This window comes from Triticum urartu, chromosome 2A (genome assembly GCF_056163025.1).
Source record: "Triticum urartu cultivar PI428250 chromosome 2A, HENAU_Tu73, whole genome shotgun sequence".
In the NCBI taxonomy this organism is placed as follows: domain Eukaryota; kingdom Viridiplantae; phylum Streptophyta; class Magnoliopsida; order Poales; family Poaceae; genus Triticum; species Triticum urartu.
This window is the reverse complement of record NC_141874.1, coordinates 25,239,303-25,262,941: the sequence shown is the minus strand read 5'-3', so window position 1 is coordinate 25,262,941 and position 23,639 is coordinate 25,239,303. Positions and strand designations below refer to the sequence as shown.

General features: G+C 45.8%; 1 protein-coding gene and 1 pseudogene across 1 annotated transcript; both read left to right on the top strand.

The window, feature by feature from the left end:
• Positions 1-16,927: 16,927 nt before the first annotated feature.
• On the top strand, positions 16,928-19,386 carry LOC147983109 (uncharacterized; annotated as a pseudogene).
• On the top strand, positions 17,544-20,220 carry LOC147983108 (putative disease resistance protein At5g63020). The gene has a single exon (XM_087540643.1). The coding sequence runs from the start codon at positions 19,789-19,791 to the stop codon at positions 20,218-20,220; it is 432 nt and encodes a 143-aa protein (XP_087396769.1). The 5' UTR covers positions 17,544-19,788.
• The last annotated feature ends 3,419 nt before the right edge of the window (positions 20,221-23,639 follow it).

Here is a 23,639-nt window from a genome sequence, read left to right as displayed (position 1 = left end):
CCGTTCGTCCTAGGAAATGATGTGGTACAGGTTATCTATGTGAAGGACATGTCTACCAGACCGAGAAAAAGAAAAGATAAGGAAGCGAATACATCATACGATGAGCCAAAGTGCCACATAGTTCTTTTAGGAAAAAGGGACATCGTGGGAGTGGAGGGCAAGACAGACATGTCTGAAGATTATGAAAAGTTTCAAGAAATTCCTCCCTTCGAAGTCAAGGCTGACCCAAGCATCCTGATAAACGATGAAGATTATCCATGGTTAGGACGCAATAAGCAAATGACACAAGCGAAGAAAAAGTGAAGACTTTCTCCCGCAACTATTATGATGATACCATGCCAACTTTGTAACAGACGAGTATGATACCATTCTCCGTTTTGTACATGCACATGCTATGCCAACTTTTTCAAAGTTCATTTCAAATGCTTTAATGTCTTATGGTTTGGCCCTCGTAATACCATTAATCCCGGTTCGCTCCTTGTCAACAATGTTCTCACCAAGAACACTCTCAAGAGGGCAGCCACGTGGGCCATTGGTAAAGTTAAGCACAAACTTGTGATTCACACAAATTTCAAAGAATTCAAATTTTAACTATTCTAATTTGAAAACTAATGGCACTAACAGAAAGTTTATATTTTTTCTAAAACTAAAAGCAAAAAGAATTAAAAAATAAAGCAAAAAACAAAAGAAAATAAATAATGCAGAAAACAAAATAAAAAAACTGAAATAAAAATAAAAATAGCAACAATAAGTATTTTGTTGTAATTAGAAACAAAATAAAATAAATAAAGCAACAAAGAAAACAAAAAACATAAAAAATGTTTTCAAATTTGAAAAGTAATGGCATTAACAAAAAGTTTATAATTTTTCTAAAACTAAAAGCATAAAGAATTAAAAAATAAAGCAAAAAACAAAAGAAAATAAAATAAATAAAGCAACAAAAAAACAAAAAAAGTGCCACCTACTGGGCCCCCACGGCCTGAATACGACTAGAAACCCATCCATGGGCCAGGATTCAGGCCCACAGGAGGCCCAGTAGGCCCACAGGCATAGCAGTGACAATTAGGCCTGTAAGCCTGCAATGGAGAGAAGCTCGAGAGGGGTGCGGCAGTGGGGCTTATAAACCACTGCGCACCCCTCTCAACTAGCGAGGTGGGACTAAACTTTCGACGCGGGCGTAGCAGCACAAGGCCTTTGGTCCCGGTTGGTGGCACCTACCGGGACTAAAGGTGGGCATTGGTCCCGATTGGAGCCACGAACCGGTACCAATGCCCCCCTTTAGTCCCGGTTGGTGCCACCAACCGGGACCTAAGGCCGCCGCTTCCCGCCCTTTGGGCTGCTGAAAAGTGGCCTTTGGTCCCGGTTGGTGGCACCAACCGGGACTAATGCCCACCTTTAGTCCCGGTTGCTGCCACGAACCGGGACTAAAGGATCTGCTATATAAGTCCACACTTAGGAAATTTTCACTCTCATCTTGCAGTTGCCGCCCCCGACGACGCCGACGCCGCCCGCCCCGGCCCGCCCGCGTCGTCGCCGTCGCCCGCGCCCCTGCCCCGACGCGCACCGCCCCGGCCCGCCCCCGTCGCCCGCGCCCCTGCCCCGACGCGCGCCGCCCCGGCCCGCACTTGCCATCGCCCGCGCCGGCCCCTTCCCCGACGCGTGCCGCCCCGGCCCGCCCTCGCCATCGCCCGCGCCCCCTACCCCGAGCGCGCGCCCACTGCCCCGTCGCCATCCTCGCCGCCGACCCCGCGGTCCTCCTGGTCCGGCCGGCGCCCTCCCTAGCTAGCATTGTTTTTCATATATATGCTTTTTTTTTCATATATATGCTTTTTTATATATATGTATATATGTTCTCTGGGTATATATGTGTTCATGTATATATGCAAAAGATAGTTTTTTTAGAAAAATTAGGATTTTTTCTGTTCATAGATTTTTTTGGTGATATTAATTATTGTAAATATGCAAATGTTTGTATATTCATATGAACAATCAATTAAGCAATACTACTTCATGTATTTTTAAGAAGGAAGAAGAAGAAAAAGAATGAGAGGAAAAAGGAAATAAGAAGAGGAAGAAAGGAGAAGAAGAGGGGAGAGGAAGAAGAGGAGAAATAAATAAGAAGAAGAAAAAAGAAGATATACCCTCTTTTTTTCCTCTTCTTCTCCTCTTTTTTTTCTTCTTTTTTTTCTTCGATCTTCTCCTCTAGCTATTCCTTTCTTCTTCTCCTCTTTTTATTTCTTCTTCGTTTTCTTATGTTTTATCGGGTCTGTCGTCGTCGATATACCCCTCCCGATAACTTCAACACGTGGGGGGGGGGTCGATATACCCCCTCCCCGATAACATTATTTTCCCGTGTATGTATCTCATCGTTGTCGATATTACCCCCTCCCGGTAACTTCAACACGAGGGGGGTCGATATACCCGGGCCCCCTCCTGATAACTTCAACACGTGGGGGGGGGGGGTCGATATACCCCCTCCCCAATAATATGACTTTCCCATGTACGTATGGCGTCGTTGTCGATATATAAACCCCTCCTGATAACTTCAACACGTGGGGGGGGGGGTCAATATACTTGCTCCCCGATAACATTATTTTCCCGTGTATGTATCTCATCGTTGTCGATATTACCCCATCCCGGTAACTTCAACACGAGGGGGGGTCGATATACCCCCTCCTGATAACTTCAACACGTGGGGGGGGTCGATATACCCCCTCCCCGATAATATTATTTTCCCATGTACGGATGTCGTCGTTGTCGATATAAACCCCTCCCGATAACTTCAACACGTGGGGGGGGGGTCGATATACCCGCTTCCCGATAACATTATTTTCCCATGTATGTATCTCATCGTTGTCGATATTACCCCCTCCCGGATAACTTCGACAGTGAAAACTCTTGAGGAGTACACCCAAACTAATATATCCACGTGCTGTCATGCTTGTGTAATAATTGCCATGTTGTAATATATATTTGCAGAAACAATGGAGCACGGACGAGACGAGAAAGCAGAAGAGACGTTGCGGGACATAATCTTAGACGGAGGTGATGTCATGTCGTGTTATCTTAACGACAATGATGGTCTGGAAGAATAGCAGGGTGAAGAAGCAGGTCCGGAAGAACAGCAGGGTGAAGAAGCAGGTCCGGAAGAATAGGGTGACGGCTCCGGTGACCGAACAGAGTCCGGCTAGGTAAATATTGAAGGAAATATGCCCTAGAGGCAATAATAAAGTTATTATTTATTTCCTTATAATCATGATAAATGTTTATTATTCATGCTGGAATTGTATTAACCGGAAACATAATACATGTGTGAATACATAGACAAACAAAGTGTCACTAGTATGCCTCTACTTGACTAGCTCGTTAATCAAAAATGGTTATGTTTCCTGACCATGAACAATGAGTTGTTATTTGATTAACGAGGTCACATCATTAGTTGAATGATCTGATTGACATGACCCATTCCATTAGCTTAGCACCCGATCGTTTAGTATGTTGCTATTGCTTTCTTCATGACTTATACATGTTCCTATGACTATGAGATTATGCAACACCCATTTGCCGGAGGAACACTTTGGGTGCTACCAAATGTTACAACGTAACTGGGTGATTATAAAGGAGCATTACAGGTGTCTCCAAAGGTAGATGTTGGGTTGGCGTATTTCGAGATTAGGATTTGTCACTCCGATTGTCGGAGAGGTATCTCTAGGCCCTCTCGGTAATACACATCACATAAGCCTTGCAAGCATTACAACTAATATGGTAGTTGTGAGATGATGTATTACAGAACGAGTAAAGAGACTTGCCGGTAACGAGATTGAACTAGGTATTGGATACCGACGATCGAATCTCGGGCAAGTAACATACCGATGACAAAGGGAACAACGTATGTTGTTATGCGGTCTGACCGATAAAGATCTTCGTAGAATATGTAGGAGCCAATATGGGCATCCAGGTCCCGCTATTGGTTATTGACCAGAGACGTGTCTCGGTCATGTCTACATTGTTCTCGAACCCGTAGGGTCCGCACGCTTAAGGTTATGATGACAGTTATATTATGAGTTTATGCATTTTGATGTACCGAAGGTTGTTCGGAGTCCCGGATGTGATCACGGACATGACGAGGAGTCTCGAAATGGTCGAGACGTAAAGATTGATATATTGGAAGCCTATGTTTTGATATCGGAAGTGTTCCGGGTGAAATCGGGATTTTACCGGGTTACCGGGAGGTTACCGGAACCCCCCCGGGAGCCATATGGGCCTTCATGGGCCTTAGTGGAAAGGAGAAAGGGGCAGCCCAAGGTGGCTGCGCACCTCCCCCCTCCCCTAGTCCTATTAGGACTCGGAGAGGTGGCCGGCCCCCCTCTCCCTCTTTCCCCCTTGGGAATCCTAGTTGGAATAGGATTGGGGGGGAGTCCTACTCCCGGAAGGAGTAGGACTCCTCCTACGCCCTCCTCCTGGCCGGCGCCCCCCCTCCCCCTTGGCTCCTTTATATACTGAGGCAGAGGCACCCCAGAGACACACAAGTTGATCCACGTGATCTATTCCTTAGTCGTGTGCGGTGCCCCCTGCCACCATATTCCTCGATAATACTGTAGCAGAGTTTAGGCGAAGCCCTGCTGCTATAGTTCATCAAGATCGTCACCACGCCGTCGTGCTGACGGAACTCTTCCACGACACTTTGCTGGATCGGAGTCCGGGGATCGTCATCGAGCTGAACGTGTGCTCGAACTCGGAGGTGCCGTAGTTTCGGTGCTTGATCGGTTGGATCATGAAGACGTACGACTACTTCCTCTACGTCGTGTCAGCGCTTCCGCAGTCGGTCTGCATTGGGTACGTAGACAACACTCTCCCCTCTCGTTGCTATGCATCACATGATCTTGCGTGTGCGTAGGAATTTTTTTGAAATTACTACGAAACCCAACAGTGGCATCCGAGCCTAGGTTATTTATGTTGATGTTATATGCACGAGTAGAACACAAGTGAGTTGTGGACGATACAAGTCATACTGCCTACCAGCATGTCATATTTTGGTTCAGCGGTATTGTTGGACGAGATGACCCGGACCAACCTTACGCGTACGCTTACGCGAGACCGGTTCCCTCGACGTGCTTTGCACATAGATGGCTTGCGGGCGACTGTCTGTCCAACTTTAGTTGAACCAAGTATGGCTACGCCCGGTCCTTGCGAAGGTTAAAACAGAGTCTATTTGACAAACTATCGTTGTGGTTTTGATGCGTAGGTGAGATTGGTTCTTACTTAAGCCCGTAGCAGCCACGTAAAACTTGCAATAACAAAGTAGAGGACGTCTAACTTGTTTTTGCAGGGCATGTTGTGATGTTATATGGTCAAGGCATGATGCTGAATTTTATTGTATGAGATGATCATGTTTTCTAACCGAGTTATCGGCAACTGGCAGGAGCCATATGGTTGTCGCTTTATTGTATGCAATGCAATCGCGATATCATATCACTTAAATTGATTGCATGTGATGTTTATCCTTTTTATGCATCTTATCTTGCTTTGATTGACGGTAGCATTATAAGATGATCTCTCACTAAAATTATCAAGAAGTGTTCTCCCTGAGTATGCACCGTTGCCAAAGTTTGTCGTGCCCAGACACCACGTGATGATCGGGTGTGATAAGCTCTACGTCCATCTACAATGGGTGCAAGCCAGTTTTTGCACAAGCAGAATACTCAGGTTAAAACTTGACGAGCCTAGCATATGCAGATATGGCCTCGGAACACAGAGACCGAAAGGTCGAGCGTGAATCATATAGTAGATATGATCAACATAAACGATGTTCACCATTGAAAACTACTCCATCTCACGTGATGATCGGTTATGGTTTAGTTGATTTGGATCACGTAATCACTTAGAAGATTAGAGGGATGTCTATCTAAGTGGGAGTTCTTTAGTAATATGATTAATTGTACTTAAAATTTATCATGAACTTAGTCCCTGATAGTATCTTGCTTGTTTATGTTGATTGTAGATAGATGGCTCGTGCTGTTGTTCCGTTGAATTTTAATGCGTTCCTTGAGAAAGCAAAGTTGAAAGATGATGGTAGAAATTACACGGACTTGGTCCGTAACTTGAGGATTATCCTCATTGCTGCTCAGAAGAATTACTTCCTGGAAGCACCGCTGGGTGCCAGGCCTGCTGCTGGAGCAACACCAGATGTTATGAACGTCTGGCAGAGCAAAGCTGATGACTACTCGATAGTTCAATGTGCCATGCTTTACGGCTTAGAATCGGGACTTCAACGACGTTTTGAACGTCATGGAGCATATGAGATGTTCCAGGAGTTGAAGTTAATATTTCAAGCAAATGCCCGAATTGAGAGATATGAAGTCTCCAATAAGTTCTATAGCTGCAAGATGGAGGAGAACAGTTCTGTCAGTGAGCATATACTCAAAATGTCTGGGTATAATAATCACTTGATTCAATTGGGAGTTAATCTTCCGGATGATTGCGTCATTGACAGAATTCTGCAATCACTGCCACCAAGCTACAAGAGCTTCGTGATGAACTATAATATGCAAGGGATGAACAAGACTATTCCCGAGCTCTTCGGAATGCTGAAAGCTGCGGAGGTAGAAATCAAGAAGGAGCATCAAGTGTTGATGGTTAACAAAACCACTAGTTTCAAGAAAAAGGGCAAAGGGAAGAAGAAGGGGAACTTCAAGAAGAACGGCAAGCAAGTTGCTGCTCAGGAGAAGAAACCCAAGTCTGGACCTAAGCCTGAAACTGAGTGCTTCTACTGCAAGCAGACTGGTCACTTGAAGCGGAACTGCCCCAAGTATTTGGCGGATAAGAAGGATGGCAAGGTGAACAAAGGTATATGTGATATACATGTTATTGATGTGTACCTTACTAGAGCTCGCAGTAGCACCTGGGTATTTGATACTGGTTCTGTTGCTAATATTTGCAACTCGAAACAGGGACTACGGAATAAGCGGGCACTGGCAAAGGACGAGGTGACGATGCGCGTGGGAAACGGTTCCAAAGTCGATGTGATCGCGGTCGGCACGCTACCTCTACATCTACCTTCGGGATTAATATTAGACCTAAATAATTGTTATTTGGTGCCAGCGTTGAGCATGAACATTATATATGGATCTTGTTTAATGTGAGACGGTTATTCATTTAAATCAGAGAATAATGGTTGTTCTATTTATATGAGTAATATCTTTTATGGTCATGCACCCTTGAAGAGTGGTCTATTTTTATTGAATCTCGATAGTAGTAATACACATATTCATAATGTTGAAGCCAAAAGATGCAGAGTTGATAATGAAAGTGCAACTTATTTGTGGCACTGTCGTTTAGGTCATATCGGTGTAAAGCGCATGAAGAAACTCCATACTGATGGACTCTTGGAACCACTTGATTATGAATCACTTGGTACTTGCAAACCGTGCCTCATGGGCAAGATGACTAAAACACCGTTCTCCGGTACTATGGAGAGAGCAACAGATTTGTTGGAAATCATACATACCGATGTATGTGGTCTGATGAATATTGAGGCTCGTGGCGGATATCGTTATTTTCTCACCTTCACAGATGATTTAAGCAGATATGGATATATGTACTTAATGAAACATAAGTCTGAAACATTTGAAAAGTTCAAAGAATTTCAGAGTGAAGTTGAAAATCATCGTAACAAGAAAATAAAGTTTCTACGATCTGATCGTGGAGGAGAATATTTGAGTTACGAGTTTGGTGTACATTTGAAAAACTGTGGAATAGTTTCGCAACTCACGCCACCCGGAACACCACAGCGTAATGGTGTGTCCGAACGTCGTATTCATACTTTACTAGATATGGTGCGATCTATGATGTCTCTTACTGATTTACCGCTATCGTTTTGGGGTTATGCTCTAGAGACGGCTGCATTCACGTTAAATAGGGCACCATCAAAATCCGTTGAGACGACGCCTTATGAACTGTGGTTTGGCAAGAAACCAAAGTTGTCGTTTCTTAAAGTTTGGGGCTGCGATGCTTATGTGAAAAAGCTTCAACCTGATAAGCTCGAACCCAAATCGGAGAAATGTGTCTTCATAGGATACCCAAAGGAAACTGTTGGGTACACCTTCTATCACAGATCCGAAGGCAAGACATTCGTTGCCAAGAATGGATCCTTTCTAGAGAAGGAGTTTCTCTCGAAAGAAGTGAGTGGGAGGAAAGTAGAACTTGACGAGGTAACTGTACCTGCTCCCTTACTGGAAAGTAGTTCATCACAGAAAACTGTTTCAGTGACACCTACACCAGTTAGTGAGGAAGCCAATGATAATGATCATGAAACTTCAGATCAAGATACTACTGAACCTCGTAGATCAACCAGAGTAAAATCCGCACCAGAGTGGTACGGTAATCCTGTTCTGGAAGTCATGCTACTAGATCATGATGAACCTACGAACTATGAAGGAGCGATGGTGAGCCCAGATTCCGCAAAGTGGCTTGAAGCCATGAAATCTGAGATGGGATCCATGTATGAGAAGAAAGTATGGACTTTGGTTGACTTGCACGATGATCGGCAAGCAATTGAGAATAAATGGATCTTTAAGAAGAAGACTGACGCTGATGGTAATGTTACTGTCTACAAAGCTCGACTTGTCGCAAAAGGTTTTCGGCAAGTTCAAGGGATTGACTACGATGAGACCTTCTCACCCGTAGCGATGCTTAAGTCCGTCCGAATCATGTTAGCGATTGCCGCATTTTATGATTATGAAATTTGGCAGATGGATGTCAAAACTGCATTCCTGAATGGATTTCTGGAAGAAGAGTTGTATATGATGCAACCGGAAGGTTTTGTCGATCCAAAGGGAGCTAACAAAGTGTGCAAGCTCCAGCGATCCATTTATGGACTGGTGCAAGCCTCTCGGAGTTGGAATAAACATTTTGATAGTGTGATCAAAGCATTTGGTTTTATACAGACTTTCGGAGAAGCCTGTATTTACAAGAAAGTGAGTGGGAGCTCTGTAGCATTTCTGATATTATATGTGGATGACATATTGCTGATTGGAAATGATGTAGAATTTCTGGATAGCATAAAGGGACACTTGAATAAAAGTTTTTCAATGAAAGACCTCGGTGAAGCTGCTTACATATTAGGCATTAAGATCTATAGAGATAGATCAAGACGCTTAATTGGACTTTCACAAAGCACATAACTTGACAAAATTTTGAAGAAGTTCGAAATGGATCAAGCAAAGAAAGGGTTCTTGCCTGTGTTACAAGGTGTGAAGTTGAGTAAGACTCAATGCCCGACCACTGCAGAAGATAGAGAGAATATGAAAGATATTCCCTATGCATCAGCCATAGGATCTATCATGTATGCAATGCTGTGTACCAGACCTGATGTGTGCCTTGCTATAAGTTTAGCAGGGAGGTACCAAAGTAATCCAGGAGTGGATCACTGGACAGCGGTCAAGAACATCCTGAAATACCTGAAAAGGACTAAGGATATGTTTCTCGTATATGGAGGTGATAAAGAGCTCACCGTAAAAGGTTACGTTGATGCAAGCTTTGACACTGATCCGGACGATTCTAAATCGCAAACCGGATACGTGTTTACATTAAACGGTGGAGCTGTCAGTTGGTGCAGTTCTAAACAAAGCATCGTAGCAGGATCTACATGTGAAGCGGAGTACATAGCTGCTTCGGAAGCAGCAAACGAAGGAGTCTGGATGAAGGAGTTCATATCCGATCTAGGTGTCATACCTAATGCATTGGGTCCAATGAAAATCTTTTGTGACAATACTGGTGCAATTGCCTTGGCAAAGGAATCCAGATTTCACAAAAGGACCAAACACATCAAGAGACGCTTCAACTCCATCCGGGATCTAGTCCAGGTGGGAGACATAGAGATTTGCAAGATACATACGGATCTGAATGTTGCAGACCCGTTGACTAAGCCTCTTCCACGAGAAAAACATGATCAGCACCAAGGCTCCATGGGTGTTAGAATCATTACAGTATAATCTAGATTATTGACTCTAGTGCAAGTGGGAGACTGAAGGAAATATGCCCTAGAGGCAATAATAAAGTTATTATTTATTTCCTTATAATCATGATAAATGTTTATTATTCATGCTGGAATTGTATTAACCGGAAACATAATACATGTGTGAATACATAGACAAACAAAGTGTCACTAGTATGCCTCTACTTGACTAGCTCGTTAATCAAAAATGGTTATGTTTCCTGACCATGAACAATGAGTTGTGATTTGATTAACGAGGTCACATCATTAGTTGAATGATCTGATTGACATGACCCATTCCATTAGCTTAGCACCCGATCGTTTAGTATGTTGCTATTGCTTTATTCATGACTTATACATGTTCCTATGACTATGAGATTATGCAACTCCCGTTTGCCGGAGGAACACTTTGGGTGCTACCAAACGTCACAACGTAACTGGGTGATTATAAAGGAGCATTACAGGTGTCTCCAAAGGTAGATGTTGGGTTGGCGTATTTCGAGATTAGGATTTGTCACTCCGATTGTCGGAGAGGTATCTCTGGGCCCTCTCGGTAATACAGATCACATAAGCCTTGCAAGCATTACAACTAATATGGTAGTTGTGAGATGATGTATTACGGAACGAGTAAAGAGACTTGCCGGTAACAAGATTGAACTAGGTATTGGATACCGACGATCGAATCTCGGGCAAGTAACATACCGATGACAAAGGGAACAACGTATGTTGTTATGCGGTCTGACCGATAAAGATCTTCGTAGAATATGTAGGAGCCAATATGGGCATCCAGGTCCCGCTATTGGTTATTGACCGGAGACGTGTCTCGGTCATGTCTACATTGTTTTCGAACCCGTAGGGTCCGCACGCTTAAGGTTACGATGACAGTTATATTATGAGTTTATGCATTTTGATGTACCGAAGGTTGTTCGGAGTCCCGGATGTGATCACGGACATGACGAGGAGTCTCGAAATGGTCGAGACGTAAAGATTGATATATTGGAAGCCTATGTTTGGATATCGAAAGTGTTCCGGGTGAAATCGGGATTTTACCGGGTTACCGGGAGGTTAACGGAACCCCCCCGGGAGCCATATGGGCCTTCATGGGCCTTAGTGGAAAGGAGAAAGGGGCAGCCCAAGGTGGCTGCGCACCTCCCCCCTCCCCTAGTCCTATTAGGACTAGGAGAGGTGGCCGGCCCCCCTCTCCCTCTTTCCCCCTTGGGAATCCTAGTTGGAATAGGATTGGGGGGGAGTCCTACTCCCGGAAGGAGTAGGACTCCTCCTGCGCCCTCCTCCTGGCCAGCGCCCCCCCTCCCCCTTGGCTCCTTTATATACTGAGGCAGAGGCACCCCAGAGACACACAAGTTGATCCACGTGATCTATTCCTTAGCCGTGTGCGGTGCCCCCTGCCACCATATTCCTCGATAATACTGTAGCGGAGATTAGGCGAAGCCCTGCTGCTGTAGTTCATCAAGATCGTCACCACGCCATCGTGCTGACGGAACTCTTCCGCGACACTTTGCTGGATCGGAGTCCGGGGATCATCATCGAGCTGAACGTGTTCTCGAACTCGGAGGTGCCGTAGTTTCGGTGCTTGATCGGTTGGATCGTGAAGACGTACGACTACTTCCTCTACGTCGTGTCAGCGCTTCCGCAGTCGGTCTGCGTTGGGTACGTAGAAAACACTCTCCCCTCTCGTTGCTATGCATCACATGATCTTGCGTGTGCGTAGGAATTTTTTTGAAATTACTACGAAACCCAACAAATATATTAGTTAAGCCTGTGCTGAGACTACCTAATTGATGCATTCATTGTTTTGGTATGTACACATATTAACTAACTCTCGTGTTTCTTCTTTTTTCTAGCCCTCCGGATCGAGCACAACTTCGGTAATGAGACGAGGCCCGAAGAAAAAGTTGCGCGAGGATGAAAGGTTTGAGATCACAGCAATCGCGCCCGATGGCCTACCGATTGAACCCATCCGGACGAAGGATGCATTTACTGCTCAGTGCGGGGTTCTTGTTAGGGACAAGATCCCGATCAGCATCCACCAATGGTTTAAGCAGGCTAAAGAAGACCCTGAGGTGTCTTATGTCAATGATTTGCAGAAAGATGATCTTTGGAGTGAGCTGAAGGCAAATTTCACCCTACCGCCAGAGGAGGATCCGTAGAAGCCGGTTATAGAGCAATTAATTAAGTCTGCTGCTCTTAAGAAGATGGCAGAGCTATTCAGGAGGTGGAAGAATGAGCTGAAAAGGTTTGTCGACAAAGAAGAGACACCACAATTCATCGGCAAATATGAGAAGATCAGAGATCAATGGCCCGCATTTGTGGCCCACAAGACATCGGATAAGAGTAAGAAGATGTCGGAGACAAACAAGAAAAATGCTGCGAAGAAGAAGCTTCACCATCGCACGGGGTCAGGTGGCCACCTCAAAGGCCGGCCTAAGTGGGCAAAGGCTGAGGCTGATCTTCTTGATAAAGGGATCGAACCAGAGACAATGAACTGGCCAGACCGTTGCCGGACTTGGTTCTTCGGGGCTGGCGGATCCTTGGACCCTGTAACAGGGAAGTGCGTTTGGACAGACGAGCAACTTGACATATCCTTGAAGAAGCTTCGGTACTATATCGATGCAGCGCAGAAAGGGGCGTTCCTTCCAGAGAGAGAGAACGACGAGCTCACAAAGGCCCTCGGAAATCCTGAGCACCCTGGACGGACACGAGGAACGCCAGGCTCCATTCCGTGGAAGGCTGGGTTTCCGGATGCAGGAGGTTACAAATGCCACGAGAGGAGGAAGAAAGTGCACCAGACCGAACTGCAGGCGCTGCACGCAAGGGTACAAGCGATAGAGGAACGAGAAGCAAATCGCAGCAAACGGCTTGCCGAAGCTTCCCCTGAAGCTACCCCGCCATCTCAGTGGAGAAGCAGTGTGGCTTCCACCGAGATGCTTCAGCCGGAGCATGTCTTGACGGCTCCTGCCAGCTATCCCGTGGATGCTATCACGGAGTCTAAAAATTGCCACCTTATGACGCAATGGATTAATATGAAGGTCAAGGCGGCTGTTGGCTCTGTTTTTCCTAATGAACCCGCGGCAACTTTTCACTGCCGGCCGATTCCAGAAGGATATGCTAAGGTGATGGTGGATGAAATAACAGAGGGATTTGAGGACCTCCAGCTTGACCACCCTACCAGAGAAGGGGAGACTCGGCTGGGTTCTTCTCTGAAGACTCCATGCCTATGGCAGAAGGAGCTCATCAACCTTCCGAACTGGACGCCTCCGCCTCCTCATCCTCCTCCGGCGAGTCAAGGCACTCCGTCCTCCACCGCCTCCTCCTCAGGCGAGTGACGATCAGGGCACTCTGCCGGCTCCTTCTCCGGCACGTGGCGGCACTCCGCCTCCTTCTCTGCCTGCACCGGCGCGCCCGAGCAGCCAGCCTCCTCCTTCTCCGCCTCGTCAGCAAGGGCGGAAGAGACCCGCCGCCGCTCCGGCAGCTGCTCCGGTGCGTCGTAGTCCTTCTCCTCCGCCTCGTAAGCAAGTAAAGAAGACAGCCGCTCTGTCTGCTCGGCCGGCATCTAGAAATACAGCCAGAGGCGGGAGGACATACAGATTCGGTCCTTCTCTGAAGACTCCAGAGAAGTTACCATATGAGAGGACCCCGGAGGAGAACGCGAAGATCGCGCGAACCGAAGTGGATGACTGGTTTCAAGGGTTGAAAGCAAAGAGACATCCACCTTCGGAGGAGAAGGTAGATCCGGTGAAAGCGAAGCGCACTCTGGCTGCCCTGGCAAAACCACCCAAGTCTCCGCTGAAAGGCAACTATGAGCGCATTATTGGAAAGACATGGGCCAAAGCGGAGCGGTCGGGAAGTACAGTCAGTGATCAAAGGATGAAAGAACGATGAGCAGCTGGGAAACAAATTGCCCAGCTCGGCGAACAAGGGAATCAATCGTGCCCCCCGCTCAAGGTGCCTAGCGACATCGTCGATCCGAGGATGGTGCCCGGTTATAGCAATCTTGGAGATTACCTGCCCGACGATGTACATTATGATTTCATGGACGTGCAGATACACAGATAAGAGTACGGGAAGCCTCTCGTCAAAGATGAAAGATCTCTATCAACGATGATGCGAAGATTGCATGATTGGTACTTGAAAATCTGCAGAGAGTCTGGGGGGAGGAGTACTTTGTATGTGAGAGTTAAAAAGGAGCATGACCTCGTTGGAATTGATTTGTTGCCTATTCCATTTGAGGAGTTCTATCAGTTTTTCAATCAATTGGCCCTCGATAAAGCAACGGTCACCTGCTACTGTCTGTAAGTACTACTACTTCTGTCATTAAGTCTCTCTATATAGCTCAGCTCTTTCATTGCATGTATTTATAATTATGCTCACTATATTAATTATGCAGATTGAAGATCGCCGAATTGAAGAAAAGACAAGTCGGTGATATTGGGTTCATTAACACATATCTCATAGATGCAACTGAGGTTAAATTGCGTGCCGCAGATACCGAGGCCAACTTGCTACGATCATTCAAAATAAATGAACACAAAGATATAATACTCTTTCCTTACAACTTCAAGTGAGTGTTACTGTCTTGTGCATATTCGGTTTCCCTTATATATTAGTCCAGGTTATAGTAATGTAATTGATGAGTTATGCATGGGTGCGCAGTTACCACTATATTCTCCTAGAGATTTGGCTTGAGCAGGGAGTAGTAACTGTCTTGGACTCTAAACGAAAAGATCCCCGGGAGTATGCAGGCATGACTCAAATACTCAAGAAGTAACTTAAATCGATCATTATCCACCATATCAGCAGCTTTGTTCATTTCTGATATCAAGTAATTGTTTTCTTTGTCTTGCAGGGTTTGGAGAAAATTCACCAAAAAAGCTCCGGACTGCCGAAGGAGCTGCAATTTAGACACCCGAAAGTAAGTACTATAGTAGCATGTTCCGCGCATCTCCTAGCTATTGATTCAAGCGCTAGTTTCATCAATACCATTTGGCATTCTTGCTTATCTGTTTGATTGACCTCTATTTCTTGTAAAGTGGTTGTGGCAGGACCAAGGCAATGATTTCTGTGGATACTACGTTTGCGAGTCCATCCGCCACACGACCTGTGAGCGGGGCTACTCTGCCGAACAATATGAAGTGCGTAAATAACAATATTCACAATTTTATTTTATTACCATCATTTGTGTTGAGTTTCATTCATTCATTCATATATATATATATATATATATATATATATATATATATATATATATATATATATTGACCCCCTTCTTCAAATTAGATGTTCCGGATGCGGGATGAACTCCTAACACCAGATCGCATGCGAGCAATTCAAGAGGAATTGGCGACATTCTTTCTTGACCACGTGATCGCTGAAGACGGAGAATACTATGTGGACCATGCGTCCGTAATTTAGGAGATTATATTTGTAAGAGATAATTATTGTATATATGTAGCCGGTAGTGTCGGATAGATATACGAGAACTTGTCGTTCGACCAATCTCTCGGAGAAGGAGAGGTGGTCGATATCACTTCTCTCTGTATGCATATATGTTCATGATGATCTTCTGTTTCCTTCGTTTGCTTACTAGCTAGCTAGCGTGTCTAGTCCTCTCTATACGTATGTATAGTACGTAGCGTCGACCAAGCACGGACATAAGAGAGGACACTTCTCTCTATTAATTAGCTATCTAACACAATATATGAAATACCTAAATTAACCCCCCAAAACCCCCAACCCCCCCCCCCTTTCAAAAAAAACAAAAACCCCAGCCACAGAAATGCTGACGTGTGGAGGCCTATTGGTCCCGGTTGGTGCCACCAACCGGGACCAAAGGCCCTCCTGCCTAGACTCAGTGCGCAGGCCACGTGGAGGCCCATCTGTCCCGGTTCTGGTTAGAACCGGAACTAAAGGGTCAGGGCATTAGTAACGACCCTTTAGTCCCGGTTCAGGAACCGGGACAAAAGGCCCTTACGAACCGGGACAATAGGCCCGTTTTCTACTAGTGCATCTGTATGTAGACAAATCTAAGACAAGTAATTTGGAACGGAGGGAGTAACAAATAAGCTACTCTAATGTGTTCTGTATTGCCACTGCTCTAATTAACAGTTCACATTGCTACATATCAACTAAATAAAATTAATATGAAACATATATGAGTATGACAGTGGGCTATTCCCCTGCCCCCTCCCCCAAAATCAAATTGAGTGTTTCAGTACCCAAGCTAGGTTTAACACTGCAAATCAAAATAACCACACATACATACAGCCCAAGGTCCAGCCGCCGAATCCTAACCCTAACCCTAGAATCTGTACAAATGAGGTTAACTTACTAGACGCAGCCGAATCCTAACCCTAACCCTAGAATATGTACAAATGAGGTTAACTTACTAAACGCCGCCGAATGACGAGCCCAACCGGTGGCTTTCCGTCAGATCCGCCTTCACGGCCCTGGCCCAAGATCTAGCCGCCTCGAACTCCAGCGAGTGCTGGGGGCTGGGGTTGGGGCTGCGGTCCGAAGGGGCGCCGGGGTTTGAGCTGCCGCAGAGATCCGCCTCTAGTGGCCTGTTGTCTCCGCCACCGGCAGGCTCACCGCAGTCGCCGCCGCCACTCGCCGTCGCCATGTCTGAGAGGCGAGGGTGTGGGGGAGGGAAAGAGATGGAGAAGAGCTAGCGGGGAGGGGACGAACCGGTCAAAAGGGTTCCGGCTCGAGCCGGCCCGCGCACGGCGTTTGACGGCGTCTAACGAGTCAAACGGATGAACAGTTATGCCACGTCAACAAATGCGGGTCCCACCTGCCATAATCCCACTTAAAATGAGCGAACCGAGCGACTTGTGGTTTTTGCAAAAAATTAGCCCCGGAATTAGTGTTTTTGGGCACAAAACTAGAGACTTGTGATTTCTGCAACACTAGCCTTCAATGTCGATGTTTTTTGCAATTCACTCCAGTAAGTTATGTCTCAATAGTTCAGGAAAAGTTTTTAGTTATGATGCGCCTGATGGTTTGGCATGGAAGGGTTAAAGAAATAATAAAGCTAAAGTGACAAACCTCATTTGGTGCTATTATTGCTTAACATTGCAGGACATTGAGATCCAGGCAGAAAACATCGATGCGGCAGCAGCAGAGATAATTGGTGTTTTGGAGGATACAAGCAATGGAAATGTGATCTACTTTGATGGGTGGCGTGGATTTGGGGCATCAGCGACACTCAAGGTAGTTGCCAAACGTCTGAAATCATCAAAATCAAAGTTTGACAAGGTCATCCATGTGGAATGCTCAGTGTGGAAGAGCATGAGGGCCCTGCAAAAGGCAGTCGCGGAGGAGCTGGAGCTTCCGCAGTATGTGATGACCATCTTCGATCGGTGTGACGAGGACGATGATTTCAATGGGATAGACGAAGGCTCTAGAGGGGTGATAGCGGATATCAGAAGGGAGATCTTCGAAAAGCTTGCTAGCAGTAGATTTGTGGTGATTTTTCACAACGGGAGTAGCAGATACATTGATTTCTATGAGTGTGGTGTTCCAGTGATTCCATTCTTGAGGAACAAGGTGTTGTGGACCTGGCGCGGGAGGTTTTGTCTCGGTCTCATGCTAGATGAAGGGAAACAAGAAAAGATGTGGATGCAGACTAATGTTTTCTTCCGTACTTCTCTTGGATACAAAGATGCAGATCTAGTGCGTGAAGAGGCCGAGGAGGTTGCCAATTGAGGATTGCTAAGCCTGAGCACATGAACCACAAGGTAGTAAACCAGTGCTTCATGTACGAATTGTCACTAAGTGAGGCCATATATCATATTGGCATGTACTTGGGGACCTATGTACCAAACTATTGGATCTGTGATGGTATTATACAAGGCCAAGGCAATACATCAGCATGGGAGATGGGCGATTCTCTGCAGAGGAATGTGCACTTTGACTGGATTAGGAAGAAGCCTACTAATCAAGCAGAAATGTTAGAAGCCACAGATCGCATGGAAAATTTGCTTACAAGAAACAATGATATAGATGATGATCGCTGGGTTTACATCACGCACGACGAGCTGGGTGATACTGTGCTAGCTCCTTCGGTGACATCCTTCTTCTTGTATGCATATGAATCATCAACAAACACAGTACCAGTATTGCCCGTTAGCATATTCCAACATTCACAAAACAGCAAGCTGCGTGTATTACATCTCTCTCGTTGCACCTTCAGTTTTGCATCTCCTCCCTTCCTCTGTTGCAGCCAACTGAGATTGCTGCATCTGGATCATTGCACAAGTATCATAGGTGAGGAGTATCAAAGCCATAATGAAAATATATCATGTTTCCAGAAGCTATGGGTGCTGGATCTGAGGTATACAGACTGGTACTGGCTACTATCAGAAAGGATGATGGTTGAACTCCAGGAGTTGAACGTGGAGGGAGTCAAGCATGGAAGCATAAATGATTTGTGGCGGTATTCCTAGCCTAGTCACACTTCGAGTGACAGCCAACACAGTAGCAATTCATTCACTAGAAATCATCAAAATTAGTGATGCATCACTCCTGAACATGTCCAAGGCAAGTCTCCTGAAGACAGTCATCCTTGAGTGTTGTGCTGAATTGGAACAAGTTGACCCTTACATGCTACCCCCGTCGCTTGAGTCATTTAGCTTTATCAATAGTGTTGCTACTGCTGTCAGGATATCTAGCATCTCCTTCGATGGTTGTTCTCAGTTGAAAAGTATACTGCTGAAAGGATGTCTAGGGAGCCTCGAGGAGTTGGATCTTTCATTCTCGAAAAAAAGGAGTTGGATCTCTCGGGCACATCTGTGAAAACCCTCGACCTCAGAGAAGTGGAAGCTCTAAACCTCAAGCGTCTCATCCTCCTGGGTTGTGAGAAGCTCTGTGCAATAGTGTGGCCAGCAGAAAATAAATGGATCGGGGTTTTGGAGGTGTTGTACATCAACACCTTCAGATATGCATTACCTAGCCAAGCTAATTCAAAAGAACAAACCAATGAGGCTAGTTCTGCTAAAAGATCATCATCTATTCTTTCTGTTCCTGCTACACAACTAGACATATTCTCCTGTAATTTCTACATCACTGTAAGGGATGCAAGGCTCCTTAGGTCTCTTAAGCGCCTCGAAGATCTTAGACCCGATTTCATATATATGGAAATGGATTCATCTCCTGTAAGTAGAGTTGCTGTTGATGATAGTGAAGTTGCTGAAGGAATCAGGAGCCTAGGAAGGCATGATTATTATTTATATGCAAGGGATATTATTTTTCAAGGCCACCTGCAGGCTTGTGCTGGTAATGAAGGAGCGATTAGTTGGATATGGGCGTGCCCACCCAGGCCTACTCCAAGGGCTCAAGACTGGCACGTTCACGTACAAGGTGAACATGATAGATGAAGCGGGGATTACTATAGCAAGAACAAAGCACCATTGAAGGAACTAGTACCAGTGCTACCATACCCCCCAGAATGTGTTATGTCACTTGCATGCTTCATGTGCATGATAGCTCGTCCATCACTTGCATTCCATGCCCACAAGGTGTAGACTGGGGCTGGCTTAAATGGTGCCGAGTCGAGAGATGCCCCAACCTATGCTCTGTCTTTGCTACTCCCCAACTAAGATATCACGAGGCCAGGTTTGGGAGCTTGTGTACATTCTGGGCGTCCCAGCTTCCGAAGGCGTGCTACATTTGGAACTGGAGTACAACATATCAACCAAGTGGACAATCCTTTGCAAACCTAAAATTCTTGCACGGACTATTGCCCCAGGCTCATACATGTGATTCCCTTGTTTGAGCGTATGGACACCTTGCCTAGCCTGGAGACGCTCGAGATCATGTGCTGTGGTGATCTGAAGGAGGTCTTCCCATTGGACCCTAAACTCCAAGAGAAGCAGGAGATTATAAACTTCCCCAGGCTAAGGATGATCTACCTGTATGAGCTGCCCATGTTGCAGCGCATCTGTGGGAGAAAGATGTCAGCGCCCAACCTAGAGACCGTCAAGATCAGGGGCTGCTGGAGCCTCACGCAGCTGCCAGCTGTCAAGTGCAACTCCGCCATGCGGCCCAAGGTGGACTGCGAGAAGGACTGGTGGGACAACCTGGAGTGGGTGCACTGGCGGGACTGCCATTGGAGCAGGGTGGAGACGAAGCACGATACTTCGCTCTATGAGCCAAGCCACTCGCGCTACTACAAGAAGCCCGACCTGACAAGAGGCACGGTGCTCTGGTAAGATATATATGGCTCTTCTGTCATTTCATCAATAATTTGCTTATTAGTGGGTATCCAACTTAGTTTTACCATTCTATCTGTACTAGTCTAGTTCTGATACCGTGTATGTCTAGGGAATCAATCTTGTCATCAACGATTTGTTATGTTGTACTGTAGGTAATCAATTCCTTCCATGGGTCGATCTCTACAGGCTATTGGTTCTACGGTGCTCAGCTGAAGCTTTCTCTGAAGTGCATGTTTGTGTGTGTTGCTGCCTTACTTGATGCTGCTTGATTGGTCCGTGTGAAATCAGAATCTGCTTCGCCATGGTGTGGCGGTGCATCTTCCAGTTCAGTTTGATTTGATTTGGTTTGGTTTTCCTTGATCTTGTTTGGTTTGCTCAGCTTTGCTCGAATAAAGCCATATAAGCGTCAAAGTAAGTATGCATCATCTGGTTGGATAGATGATACAAGCTTTGAGAGAAATAAATAAGTCAGGGTATTCAGCCTGTGGTGCTTGAGCACCCTGCCTGCTCATGCTCCTGCTCTCCATTTGTGTGTTGTGGTGTGTAATTTTTCAGTGACGGACTGATTATTGTAATGCTAAGAAATTCCTTTGACTTGTATACAAATGGTGATTTGTGTGTGTCATCATATACAAACTGCAGCTTTATGTATTGTTTTGTGCTGATCATACACACATGGTGATTTGGATAACTTTTTTCTTGACTGGTTCTTGCTGCAAACAGTTGCTCTTTATTACCTAGATTTAGACCTGGATTAGAGTAGATAATGAGCCAGAGGGGGTTAACTGATTAATGCTAAGTCCTATTGGCTGTAGAAGATGTGACTTAGGCAACTCTGAATTTAGGAAGACTGTAAGACTGAAGATGTTAACAACCAGAATCAGTAGTACATGGCAGGGAAGCAGCAGAATGGATGGCTCCCAGGATCATCTGCACCTGCGCTCAATAAAAAAATCAAAATAAATACTAGAAAAATTCAAAAAATTCCAAATTTTTTTCGCATGGTAGATAATTTGGTGCGTGATGCCCGCTCCGAATTTCAGAGCATTTGGATATTTGGGTAGCTCTTGGCAAAAAAGACAAATTTAGGGTCTGTTAAATAGTGTACTGTTCATATACTGTTCTGACCCAATTTGTCTTTTTTGCTGAGAGCTACTCAAATGTTCAAATGCTCTGAAATTTGGAGCGCACCTCACGCACCAAATTATCTACCTTACACAAAGAATTTAGAGTTTTTTGAATTTTTTTGAATTTTTTATGAATTTTTTTTTGAGCGGGTGCAGATGAGCCCGGGCTCAGAATTGGATATTCGCAGAATGGAATCCTTTTTCTTATCCATGTCACTGAAGTGAAATGACAGACAGGTGCTCAACCAGCTTTCCTGCAGCACCTCCAGGGGCACCCGCCGACGTGTGTTTTCGTCACATTTCGACGAATTCAGATGATTTCCGCAACTCATTCGGATAAGTGGTGCCGATCAGCTCTGCATATGGGGCCAGGGTGCATCTAAAATCTATAGCGGCAACTTCGACCATGTTCAAGACCAAAGCCCAGCCAAACTCAAGGCTTTATTTGCATGGCTTCTCTTCTTCTATGACAGGCTAAACATCATAGATGAGCAGAGCTAGCTTTAATTAAAGACAAAATTTCTTCAGAGATAATGGCCTGTCTGCTCTCTGTGCGCCTCTGGTGATTACTAGGGATCATCTTTGGAGGAATTGATCTTTCAAGTAGGGACCGCTGACTAGCATCCTTTAATCTTGATTCACCTTAATAACCCCTGGTAATTCTTTGAAGAAGATGAGTCTCAGGCTAGGAGGCCTTCGAATATGCATTTTTCTTCGGTGAAGCTTGAACTGTGTAAGCTGTCTCCGCTGCTGCTAAACTGGGTGCCTCCAAGGTTCAGCCTATGCCTCCTCAGGCCAAGGTTCTGCCAACATCTGCATCGTCGACCTCGCAGCACTGTACGCCTTGCCGTTGTGCTTCGGCTGCTGTGGTTCCACGTACTTGGCACAGCAAGGAGCTCTCCTCGGCACCCTTGGCTGAGGTACCAGTGGGGCCAGGGACTGCCGCATCGTTGGGAACTTGGGATTGCCTCCAGGATATAAGATGAAATCCCCCTTGTGTCATGAGATATATGTATCACAGTGCAGACCGGCGGTACCCTGGCGTGGAACTGTTGTTTTCGGTTTAATTGTTTCCATGATAGAATACTGTGATAGAACCAGCATTTTTCGCAGTTCGCAACAATATTTCAGCCTAAACTGGTGCGATCTCCTGCTTGCAAATCGCGCCGAGCTTTCCCAGCGGTGATTGCGGCCATTTCGCTCGCGATTTGAAATAATCATGGATAGACCCTTTAATTAGAAGCCTCGGTGTCATTACTCTCTTGCCGAGTCGATATGTTTTTGTTTCAAGAGCCTAAGAGGATAGTCTGACTAAGATTAGTCTCTTTAAGAGGCTAAAGTTCCAAGCACCCCTGACTAAAGAGGGGCTAAAACTAGTCTTGAGACTAAATTTTTGAGTCATTTTACGGTGCATCCGAAAGATATGGACCGTCCGTCGAAGCGAAATCGACGGTCCAGATATGATGCAATACACCGATGTCACGTGTATTATATCAGACCCCAAGGGGCATTTTCGGGAGAAAAAATATTTCGAACTGATCTGATTTTCCCTCCCAAATATTTTGAGGGTATTTTCAGTATGAATTTGAGGGCTATTTTCGGTTTGATATTTATCCCGTTCGCTAGGGTTTATGCCTCGCCGCCGCTATGGTTTTCATCCTCGCCGGCAGGATCTAGCCGCTCGTCGCGGCCCCTCCCTCCCTCGTCGCCGACAGGATCTAGCCGCTCGTCGCGGCCCCTCCCTCCCTCGTTGCTGGCAGGATCTAGCCGCGCGTCGCGGCCCTTCCCTTCCTCCACCCCAATTCCCTCGCGATCTCGCACCGCATTTTCAACGAACACGAGAGGAGGCCCACTGCCCTCCCCGCGGCGGCCGCCGGCGAAGAGTCGGCGCCATCCCACCTCCCAGTTCTCCATGCGGGTGCCTATAGCCACAAGGGCAACCTCTTTCCCACACCCCAATTGGTTGTTTGCGTCCTCTACATATCATTTCTCAGCCATGGCTGCAGCTTTGATCTGGCCATGCATCTCGTCCGATGGCAAGGTGGTTGGGTATGGATCATGTTCTGCGGGATTAGATGAAGCCGGCCGCCGGCCTCGACGGCCAGCCCCATTCGTCCACCCCCGACTGCTTGATCTACGAACGTTCAATCGTTGCATTCAACATGTATTCTTTCAATTTGGCTGATAGGTGAGATTTGGAGATCAATGGAGATGATAAGCTATTAATTTTGGAATGCACTATAAACAATTCATAGCTTATGTTGCTCAATATTTATGATGCTCACTTCT